The sequence below is a fragment of the Lissotriton vulgaris genome, chromosome 1_1 (genome assembly GCF_964263255.1).
Source record: "Lissotriton vulgaris chromosome 1_1, aLisVul1.2, whole genome shotgun sequence".
Lineage (NCBI taxonomy): Eukaryota > Metazoa > Chordata > Amphibia > Caudata > Salamandridae > Lissotriton > Lissotriton vulgaris.
This window is the reverse complement of record NC_141685.1, coordinates 1,351,946,175-1,351,958,235: the sequence shown is the minus strand read 5'-3', so window position 1 is coordinate 1,351,958,235 and position 12,061 is coordinate 1,351,946,175. Positions and strand designations below refer to the sequence as shown.

The 12,061-nt window shown below is 44.1% G+C and overlaps 1 protein-coding gene across 2 annotated transcripts in view; it reads right to left on the bottom strand.

Moving 5' to 3' along the window:
- MARS1 (methionyl-tRNA synthetase 1) overlaps positions 1-12,061 on the bottom strand; it is a 231,318-nt gene that overhangs the window by 61,645 nt on the left and 157,612 nt on the right. Inside the window, exons 19-20 of one of the 2 annotated variants that reach the window (XM_086966626.1) lie at positions 5,679-5,750; positions 3,767-3,790 (exon numbers count right to left, since the gene is read on the bottom strand). In XM_086966626.1, coding sequence (XP_086822752.1) covers positions 3,767-3,790; positions 5,679-5,750 — 96 coding nt within the window. The remainder of the gene's footprint in view (positions 1-3,766; positions 3,791-5,678; positions 5,751-12,061) is intronic. The other variant, XM_086966633.1, reaches the window with a different exon arrangement.

Sequence of the window (12,061 nt, the reverse complement as noted above, 5' to 3'; positions counted from 1 at the left end):
TGCGCATGGGTAACTGTTGGTAGGGGTAACGTTGACAAGTATTCTGAGATGTCATCCTCAGTGACCTGCAGTCGAGAGCGATAAAGGCCCTCGTAGTGGTGGGTGAAGGCCTTGTGTATAGCCCTCTGCGTATACACTATGTTGCCCTGTGCAGTACAGATTGATAGTACGGGCGCAGTTTGGGTGTCTCGCCGTATCAGCCAAGATAATAGTTTGCCCGGTTTATCTCCAGCGTGATGCGTGCGCGCTGAGTGGGCAGCATAATTCAGGTTCTTTAGTCTGTCTAGAAGACGAGTGTGCTGTTCTCGGGCTGTCACTAACCTCGTATCATCTCCTTCAGCCGCCTCTCGCTCTCTAGCTAGCAAGGCGGATTCCACTTTTGTCAAGTCCCTCTCTACCTGTCGCCGCATCCCCGCCTGCATGCCCAGGCAGTTGCCTCGTGTGACTACCTTAAACGCATCCCACTCAACTTGCGGCGCTGATGCAGTGCCGTTATTGTCCTCAAAATACTGCAAAATGTGGTTCGAAAGCGCCTCCCTATATGGGGCATCTAATAAGACATCTGGCTGGAGTCGCCATGTAGGCACCAGTAGGTGGGGACGTTCCCAGGCAAAGTCTAGGGTGTGAGGGTTATGGTCAGAGTGAGTGCGACCCAAATAGCCAGTGTCTGTGACATGGGGAAGTAAATCACTCGATAGCATAAACCGGTCTAGTCGGACATGTAGTGCGTGGGCACCCGAATAATACGAATAGATTCTCGTACTAGGGTTGCGATTGCGCCAGACATCATGTAAGTCCCACTGCGTTGCCCAGTCTGTGAGTGCCTTCGACGCTCCACTCGCCGGCGCATTGGCTAGGGGAGGGAAAGAGCGATCTAACGCAACATTCAGTACACAAGGAGTTGGCAGATCTTGATATATCTTATGTCACACCTTGGTGTCTATGTGGTAAAACCTGTTTTTATTCTTTGAGCCTCAAAGATTTGTGTCAAAATCCTGGTTCCGTTCGTCGCATTGCTAGTGGCATAGTGAAACAGAAATATTGGTTATGTGTGATAAACAAGTGGAAAGCAGAAGCCAAGAGTGGGGGAATTATTGAACATTTCCTGAATTCGAAATGCACCTTAAAGTAGGAGTCTTGCATGGACAATATCATGCCCAATGGAGCAAAACAAACTATATATACAATTCAGGTTGGGAATACTGCCTTTAAAAAGTTTTACTATGACATAAAGATAAGGCGCAACCACCTACATTTTATACAGATTTAACATGTCTGTCTTTGACGCAGATGTCGTCTGTCCTCATCTTTCTGAGAACTGCAAAAATGTAGATATAGACATCAACAAAACACCTGATGTAACATCAGTCTGGAACAACTGCCTTGTTATCTCAATATCGAGGTCAAACAAAGAACAGTGAAAACAGTGTAACCTGAATTGTCATACATGTACCTTAAATGCTTAAAGGAATGTACCTTAAACAAGAATCTTGATACTTATTGGTTAAATCAAATAATCCTTAACCCTTTGGGTGAGTCGGACGGCCCCCCGACAGTCCCACGTCACAGTGGGCGTGTGCGGAGGGCGGCCGGGGGCCGCCCGAAACACGCCCACTCATTAATTTCCCAGCACTGCGGCAGAATTTACACCGCGATCAAGGGGTTAATGAGACATTGCAAATTCCATCTCAGATAAGATACAGTATAAAAGGCCTGCCACTTGACCACCTGTCAGGCGAGGTCCTTTGCCCCAGATTATCACAAGCAATATACTGCCAGACCAGAAGACGATCTTGCCTTCCAGAGATGCTACCGCTGTATCACACTTTATACTGAAAGCTGATAATCGAGCCATTTGTGCAGTTTTAATCATATTCCGTGTGATTATTTTAGATGTGTTGAGCAACAGGGAGCACTTGTTGAAATAAATATGTTTTTTAGTTAAAATGTATTTTTCTTAGAGCATGTTGTGCGCATTATGTGTGATTGAAGAGAACAAAAAAGTTAGTTTCTGATCAACACGGTGTCCCTGGATTCCCGTTTGGGGACTTATAGTAACACAAAGCATTGATGCCATTTCAGCTATGTATTGGGTGGAGTTCTGCGGGGCTACAAAAACCTGTCTTTCACATTCAAGTGTTGGTGCATAGAACTAAGTCCACTCATGCTATCCATGGGTGGGAAAGCAAACCTTGCAGAGCTGAGTCCGGCTCAGTTTATACATCAATTTCAAAATGGTCTTTAAATATCTACGGAAGCAATTTATGCCCTCAATGAAAAAGTTACTCAGAGACGCAAGACCATTTCTCTATTTTTTACCCAGCTTATAGCAACCTTGAATTACTGTACCTGTTTGCTGGAATCTGGACACTAGACAGCATTATGATGCACTCAAGAATTATTTAAGCAGAAACAGGTGACTTTTGTATTTGGACGCTCTAGATTTCTATTTCAGGCACGATTTGTAAGAAAGCAATTATTCTGAAAATAAAATTGATAGCACATAGATTGTATTTTATTTTTATTTCAACTTTAACTTTTTATGAATGAGCTCAAAAATTATCTTGTATGTTTGGCATATGTGAATGGTTGATGGGGTTATCACGAAATAAATAAGCCAGTGAAACATTAGAAAGCTCATTTTGCAAACGTTTGGTAAAAATACAATCAATATGATAATAACTAGCTATCCTAAAAAATAAAAAGTGACTTCAGTTTTACACAGAAGGAGGCACTTTTGTCAAAAGTGGCAACACACAAAAAAATAGCAAATCCTGTAAAAGACCTAGTATTTCAATTGCCCTGGTTCTCAAAAACTCACGGTAAATGACGATTTAATGATTGACAAGCACACACAACATGCTGCATGCAGCACCTGTCATTTACCCGACCCCCTGGTAGCAGCAAATAAGTGCATTAATGTGAAAAGGAACTTGAATGCTAGAATTTGGCTACTTCCCAGACCATGCCATGATGCATATATTAGTTTCCCACATTATTCTACATTCATCATTTATTTCTTCCCCATTTGTGAACAAAGTGATCAGGGTACAGACCAAAACTGTAAAAGTGTGGCTAATGGCTATGTTGCTCTAGTATTAATAAGTACACACAAAATGGTACTTTGTTCATGCACATTTGTTTAAATGTAGATTTTTCAACCTCATTAAGTCCTTGGTCCTCTTTAAAAAAAAAATATTAAACCTATGGCTAATTTTGATCTTACCTATTCCACCTGATGGGCACAGAAGAGCTGGAGTAAGACTCCGAAAAAGCTCATGATGACCAGTTGTAAGGGCTCCAGATAAGATACTATAGTAGGGGCATTTTACTTCATACTTTTAGTGATTATGAAAAAAACTAATTTATTTGGAGTTAAAAAAACACAGAAGAAGCTCTCATTCCAGGGGGAGAGTATGTTTAGGAAAATAAAAAATAAACTTTAAAGCATTTTTGTTATGCTTCACACTTTTTTAAAAAGTCCTGATAATAAAATGTTGTGAGCTTAAAAGTCCTCATAAGACGAAATGCCAGAGCACCCACAGGCTCTGAACGTATCAGTGAAACAGGGTGGTTGGTTGTGAAGCTCAGGCTCTTGTGTAAATGTTACTCTGCATTTATTTTTGTGGGCGTTAAAACAGCATTTTTTGGGGCAATTTGGTATTATTTTAAGAAATAAAATGCAGTTACACTGTCCTTATCTGGAGCCTCAGCTTTAGATCTGTGATAAGCAATGAACTGGCAGCCAAGCGAGAAGATAGTTTACCTGAATTTTCAAGCTGTCCTCAGGCTAAACGCAAAAAAAGGAAAAAAAGAAAGTTTGTAGGAGAGACAAGAATTCTGACATGCCAGCTTTTGAGAGAAACCTCAACAGCTTGAAACAAAGATGTTTATAGTTGTTTTCTTAACCAAAAATGTAATTCCCGTGGTTAAAAAAAGCCAGACGTTCCAGAGGAGCGCAAAGGTGTTCTAGTACTCCTGTACAAAGAAACAAGAGGTTTCTTGGCACTTTGACAACATGTTTATATTTCATTTTTAGCAACTGACGTTTTGTTGTTAGTCACTCCATATTTGGAAAAGATTAATTAAGTATCTATTTAGATATGCAGCTCAGAAGTTTTGAGACATTTAGTTCATTAAAACAGATTTCAAAGCAATAAATAATATTTTGTTATAGTCTACCTTGAAATTGATAATCCGTTGAAAGCCATGCATCCCAAGAATTTTTCTTTGACAAACAATATGGCTTTTTATTGAAACTTCGACCTTGAATATGCAATGAAGGTTTAAAATATGTATCCCCATTGTTTATTTAGAAATACTTTACCTCTTTTGCACGTCCTGGGGCCTGATATATTCATCAGATTTTACAGAAATTAAAAATGAGCTCGGATTCATATATATAAATCGTAGGACGCCAGCTGTTGCTAACCGTGGAAAGGATTTCTAAGTGAGCTTAGGCCAACTGTGGGCAGTTTTCCGGCAGAGGCTTACACAAATACCCCAAGAGTGAAAAGGTAAAAACCCAATTATACACCTAATCCTGGCATAGACTCTAACCCAAATCTTGACCCTATTCTTAACAATATACTAATTTCTGCTCTTTTTTAAATTATCAAAATGGTTTCCCAATTGAATCTGGCCAGGGAATGTATTTATGTCAGAAACCCATGGGCTTAGAAGCTAGAATACCAGAATTACAAGTGTTGTCTTTGGCTTCACCAATGGTTCTAAGTCATTTAAAAGCAATATGTATGTCAAAGAAAGGAGATATACATACTAGTTTATGTGTTTTAGAACATGTGTTTGCTATGTAAATTAATGCAGCAGTACGACGAGGAGACCCTTTGCCCTCTCATAGGCTTGTAGTACAATGTCCCTATGCATGTTGTATTTCCTGCTTCCACTAGAGTGTCTCCACATTGCCATCACGGAACACCTACTGACCTGCCAGGGCTCTGTTCCTACTATTCGGTGTGTCTGTGATTATGTCCCTCTCTGGCATCTTTCAGGTTCCTGTACTGTTCTTTGCCCCATTCCAGCTTTCCATAGCCCAGCCATCCTTCCACACCCTGCTAGCATCTTCTGCCTTCCACTCTGCCCTCCTTCCTTGCCTTGCTCTGCTGTTTGTCCCAACTAATTTTGTTTAGTCACAGAAAACGACCTGCAATTAACGTGTTCTAACGTAAGAGTGCCATGTGCTTCAATACAGTGTGCTAAGATGACTGGAACCCCATTTAAAACTCCCCAAGAATTAGATTGGTTTTACTCTGCAGTCTGAAAAAGTGACAGATGGACTGGTGTAATATAAAGGCAGATTATTCACTCAGCACTCAACCAATGCAAACGTTAGGCTATCGTGTTCTCATGAGCACCCAGCCAGATGGAGTTTCCATTTACTAGTAATGGGGGATTAAAGTGAAAGCAATGTGCCATTTTACGTTTAACAGGCAAAGCTAATAGTCCCCATTTGATTTTCTAAGGGACAACAGTACTCTTCTTCCAAGTACTTGACAAACATTCATCAAAAGGGACTTCATATGGTTTTAGTCAGCAATGTTAAAGCATATATCTTAACAACAGGGTATATTGACATTCATTTACACATGATTTCAAGATCTTTTGTGTTTTTTCGAAGCTTAATTAAATGCCAAGAAGTGGTCTCATCGCGACCCTACCTGGCCTCCTCCAAAACGCTTTCGAAGATCTTCAATCTGGTCATTTTCCAGCTTTTGGAAAAGTGGGCTGACCTGCAGGAGAAATGTCAGGATGTTCTTACATGCATAGATCAAATCGAACATTAAAGAGAATCATTGTGGGTTCTACAGATGTGGTCTCGATATGGGACGAACAATACACTCGATTACTTGAAACAGGACAGGTCATTTTTTTATTCCATGACAAGACAGGTTACTTGCCAAGATGTCTTAATATCCTAGTCTCAGTGTACTGCACAGTGACACTTTTCTAAAATGTGGTTGCAGTAACTCATTACAACATTCTGTCATATGGTTACTGCGTTTCTATATATTGTGTTAAGTTAGCATGAGTTTATTAAATGTTTAAACACCATATTTTCCTTCGGCTTCAGTTTGCACACGACACCTAATTGTTATTGTAGCTTTCAACCTAGATGAAAGATGTGATTTATTTGAGAATAATATGTTATTGCTCTGATATCAGTCGTGCTTGGTACACTTGGTACAAATGTCTGCACACTGAGAACTGCACCCTCTAAGAATAACCTAACACAAGGTTGCTGAAGGCCTGATCCTCGCACCACATTAGACATAACACAAATAATGTTGCTGCCAACATTGGGCTCTGCTCGGGTTTAAGATAGAGTTACAGGGAATGAATCAACACACTTGATGCTTCGCATGCAGAGAGCTGGTAGCTGTTGATGTGATCTGCTCCTACTGACCATTAGAGGTATGGGCCCGCCCTGCTAGAACCCAAATGAGACCTTCTTAGATATAATATAATATGCTAAATAGGGTGCGCGAAATATAGGTGATACAGAATTCTATAGATTTTTGCATCATAACATGCTATCACCTTTTGCTTACTATGGATTAGTGACTATGCTGCTAACTCTGATTTTTATAATATGTATGTTGATATTATATAAGATACTGCGTTTGAGAACTTTGCATTGAAAAATAAAAACATTTCAAACTTGCACGTGTGTTCTTTGCCTCCCAGTTTCGGTTTGTAATGATTATATAACGAAAGAGTGTTCATGTGTTCCACGATACCTGAGGTACCCTAAGTTCATGTTCTGGATTGTCTAAGTCATTGGGAAGTTATTACTACCGATGAGACACTGTAGCTAGCTTGGTAAGGGGATTTCTGAAACTAAGGTGAGTTTTGGGTCACCCTAACTCACCCAGGTTCTAGATCTCTGTGCACAGTTCTGTGGGAGAACGGAAACCCTGCTACATGGCGCCCATACGTTGTTGGCCTTATATCATGACACTCGAGTAGTATATCATTCAAACCTTAACCCCTTCATTCCCGTTTCCGGAAAACGGCAGTGTCGGAAAAACCTACCTATTTTTGAAATAGGTCTTTTTCAAGCTTGAATCTATCTAAAAACGGTTTCCTTGAATTACTACCCAGTTGTGCTACAAAGTAATCTTTGTTTTTTCACTTTCCTGTGCTGACATGGCACAAGCCGTGGACATCCCGCAGCATAGTCGCATTCCCGTGCGTGACCATTTGAGGGCTTATAATGTCCCTGTGGACGGCTTGGCTGTGGTTCTGGTGGTGAGTGCGGAACATGCTTACCCGTACGAACTGTTTTATTCGTGGGTGACATTTCCGGCGGTGGACGCTAATTCTGGAGTGTTCCATTCATACACTGCTTCAGCTGTACCGGTTGCGTATGCTCCGTACAGGGCACTGGAAGTTCCTATTGATGCTTGGCAGCATGGAGTTTGGTCTGGTGGCGCCCTACCACACGCTTTAACCGCTCCGAGGTTAGATCCTTTGTCCATTCCGGGCACACCTTGGCCCGCTTTGGCTGGATTCACTCCTCACCCTAATCGCGCCACTTGTAACGTGGCTGATCTGCGGCGGCTTCATGAAGTCGCAGTGGCAGTGATTAGAGCGCTTGTTCATTACACTAGCCGTAATGTTCAGGACGTAGCCCCTAGGGGTGCACAGCTTCGTGCAGAACAGGCTGGTTTGAAAATCAATAGTGTCATGGTGAATTCCGTGATGGGCAAAAAGCCCCAGGACAAGGATGATTTTCCGTTCTGGCTTGCTGAGAAATTCGGCCAGCTGGAAGCTGTGTGTCCCAACACGAGTCCTGGTGATAAACACAGGATTCTTACACTAAGTTTACCGAAAGATTTGGCACCTGAACTTGTTGACTGTGAGACCTGGGGTAAGACTTTTGCAGCGGTCTATTCGAGGTGCTATGGCACCCCGTCTGTGACCAATCTGGGTGCATTCCTTAAACGTGTTCAGGATGAACACGTACCGGAGTCGGCGGTTGAATTGGGTATGCGCCTGTGTGGCACCTTTGATGTAGTTTGCGATCTGATCCTTGCGAATGTCAAGGGGGATGCAGTGAACTTTCAGGTTGCTAACGCATTGGCGTTAGTTCCCGAGGCCGAGAGACCCCGTCGGTTGGCAAGGATTATTGTGGCTGCTTATAAAACGGTTGGCCGCAATGCGAAGGGGCTTAAGGCTTTTCCTGATAAGGAGAAAAAGCAGCCCCAGGGTCAGTCTTCTGAAACTGGTGTTCAACCGAAGTCCAAGAAACAAAATTGGCCTAAAAAACAGAATCAGGGTAAGCAACAACAACAACAAACACAGGTTTCTGCTCCTGCGTCTCCGTTGCCTGCGCAGTCGGATCGTGTTTATGATTTGCGCGACCGCGCGATGATTAAATCGCCTGAGAGGTTTCAGGCTTCTGACCAACGCTCTCCTCGTTCCTTTCAGGACTCATCGGCTTCGTCAACCGGTGGTGGAGGGGGCGGCAGGGGCCGGGGTGGCCAGCAAGGACGTGGTCAGCCCCGCCCGCGTAACGGTGAAGAGCAGCAGGAAGGCGCTACGCCCAAGAGACCACAGTTTGCCACGAAGAAAGTCGCCGCCCTGACAGCGCATCGATATGCCCCAGATAGTGAGAACGCGGCTTCGGAATCTGACGTGGGCTCTGACCTTGCTGGACAGCGCGACAGAGATTACCATAGTGAGAGAGGCCCTCCGTCCACTGTTGAAGGTGACAGCGACTGACACTTATGTTGTAATTGAAACAGCTGATACGCATGTTGCTCCCCCTGAACGTCTGTTTGAAATTGTCCTGTTAATTGAAGGTGACATGCAGCGAACTGTAAAAGGGGTATTTTGGGAAAATCTCTCGTCTACGTATGACATTTTGCTTTCGGAGGCTGACTGGCCCCCACCTTTTGTTCTCGCAGCTCCGCGAGGGGAGGAGGTGATCCTCCCCAGTTTCGCGCACACTGTATCGAGAGTGGAAGCGCTGCATTTTGCAGAAGTGTGGGCTCTGGCGCTTGCGCCGGCTGTGTACCGCAATCAGTGTGGCTGGGATAAATTGTCTCCAAGCCACGAGATTCCTTTACGGTCTCAGCCGCAGCCTCAACCTCAATATCCCATACGGCGTGAAGCCAAAGCTTCAGTCGCGGCTATCCTTGAACAATTGGAATATCAAGGTGTAATTGAAACGTGTGTGTCACCGATGAATAACCCCCTTTTTACTGTAAACAAGCCGGACGGCTCATATGGTTTGGTTTTGGATTATAGGCATTTAAACTCGCATTGCCGGAACTGCGCAGTACAGAATACTCATGGCTCTGCTTTAGTGAATAGTCTTGAGCGTAAACGGTTCAAAACCACGCTTGACATTTCCAATGGTTTTTATGCACATAGATTAGATGGTCTAAGTTCCCAATGGACCAGTTTTACATGCGGCGGTGTGCAAAAAATGTTTTGGCGTCTCCCAATGGGCTATAAGAATAGTCCTGGGGTATTCTCCGCCCGCATTGTCTCTCTTCTGGAGGGCATCGACCCAGTTGCTTGGTCGTATGTGGATGACATTTATCTCACAGACGACGACCTTTGGGAGCATCTGTGTCGAGTAAATAGCATAATTTGTAACTTTGCAGACATTGGTTACAAAATTAACTTTGCAAAGTCGCACATTGCAGAGTACACAGTGTTGTTTCTGGGCTACGAGCTTAACAACGAGGGAACGGGTTTAGCACCACACTTCCTGGAGAAGTGCGCACAGTTGCGCTCTCCGACAACACTGAAAAAATTACAATCTCTACTGGGCTTCTTGAATTTCGGGAGGACTTACATTCCGGAATATGCTCAGCGTATTAAGCCTTTATATGCTTTGATACAACCATCTTTTTCCAAATCATGCTGGCTGCCTGAGCATTCAGCCGCTCTGCAGTCTTTGCAGGCTGATTTGCTCGCTTCTGAATACTTACAGACTCGTGATAACCAAACCAACCTGGTGATAAGAATTATCCCTGGGGCGGTGGGTTTCACGTACCTGACTTTTAATGAAGGAAATACAGTACCTATTGCTTACAAGTCACACTTGTACACTTCGGCTGAATTGCGTTTTTCCACTGTGGAGAAAGTTTTAACGGCTGTGCAGATGGCAATTCTTAAGGAACGTGCCCTGTCACAAGGAAATCGCATGTTGGTTGTTACCCCATGTCCTGCCTTAGAGGCGGTTACGAAAGCCAGTGTACCTAATTCCAAAGCTTTGCACCCTCGGTGGATTCAATGGGCTGCATCCTTGACGTCCCATCCTGCTCCTTTAGCAATGCGGCCGTTGGAGGATTTCCATTGCATCATTTACACTGATGGTTCGGCGCAGGTTGCGCATGGCTCTAAACATGCCTACGTTTCCGCTTGCGCTATTGTGGTCGGTGCCATGGTGAACGAGGAGTTCAAGTCCAGTGTCGTGCACACGCAGACGCTTGGAGACTGCACCGCACAATTAGCAGAGCTTCGTGCTCTGATGCTTGCATTGGAGTACGCAGATCCTAGTGTGACGACTTTGATCATAAGTGACTCTTACTACTGTGTCCAGTCTTACAATGAAAACTTGTTCTTTTGGATTCAGAATGAGTTTCGTGATTCCAAAGGTAGCACAATAAAACATAAAATGATCTGGGTCCGAGTGGCGGAACTTAAAGAGAAGTTGCCACTCGTGTTTGTGATTCATACTCTCGGTCATCAGCGCGTGGGGGTCCACGCTGTTGGCAATTCGCTTGCGGATGAAGCAGCGAAGTCAGCGGTATCAAAATACTTAGTTGCAGCAGTCACGAGGTCCAAAAGCAAAATAGATGATGACATCTTGGCAGCTGTTGCTGCGACCGAGAAGGGTGGTAAATATCCTGCGGGGTTCCCTTCTAAGTACACATACCACTTAAGTCCCGATAAGGTTCCTTATGTGAAAATTCCTGATGTTGGCGAACGGCTAGTTCCCAACACGGATCGCAGGGCTGCTTTGATTACAGCGGCTCATGAAGGTGTGGCGTCTGCGCATGCGGGCGTCTCAGCCACTGTAACTCAGCTACAACAAAGGTTCTGGTGGCGGGGACTGTACAAACAGACGCGCGATTATGTCCTTCAATGTGACATTTGCCAGCAGATTAAACCTTTGACTGCTGCGCGTCCGCCTCAGACACAGTTGTACATCTCTAATAAACCACTTGGATGCGTTTATTTGGATCACTGCGGTCCCTTTTCTTTTGATACTGCATACAAGTACATCTTGGTAGCAGTTGATTCATGCACACGCTTTGTGTGGGTATGGCCACATCGGAGCGCTGATTCACGGACTGTCATCAAGGATTTGCGTGTCTTTATAGGGATTTTTGCCTGTGGTACCTTCCATTCGGATCAGGGTCCGGCTTTCGCCTCTAAGGCGTATAAGGATGCTATGGTTTCGTTGGGGGTCCAAGTCAAGTTTTCAAGTCCGTACAGACCCGAGGGTAATAGTGTAGTGGAACGAATGAACCGTGACTTAAAGCAATCTTTGACAGCCCGAGTTATAGGCACTGGCAGAAACTGGTTAGCCCACCTCAATGGCGTGCAGCGTGCGCTTAATAATCTCCCTAGAAGGTCTCTGGGTGGGCGGACCCCGTACGAAATGCTCTTTGGTATCAAGATGTACGTCCCTGACCTCGATGGTTTAGACTGCAAGGCCCAGGCCTCGGCCTTTGACGTAGATGAACATTGCAATGTTTTACAGGATCTACAAAAGACCAGAGACAGTCTAGCAAAGGAACATTTGCCCTCCACATCGGATGATGCGTTGCAGATCCCGGTAGTTGGCTGGCTACCCCAAGTTGGAGAACTGGTTCGAGAGAAGATCGATAACAAGAAAGAGTTTGGTCCCTCATATCGTGCACCGGTTCGAGTTCTTGGAGTAAAGGGCACAAGAACAGTCATTTTACCACCACTTCCAGGTCGTAAGGAAAACAGATTTATTTCTATTGACAATGTCAAGACACACAGGGTGGCCGATTCTTCATAGCATGACACCGGCTGTATCCTGTCCTTCCAT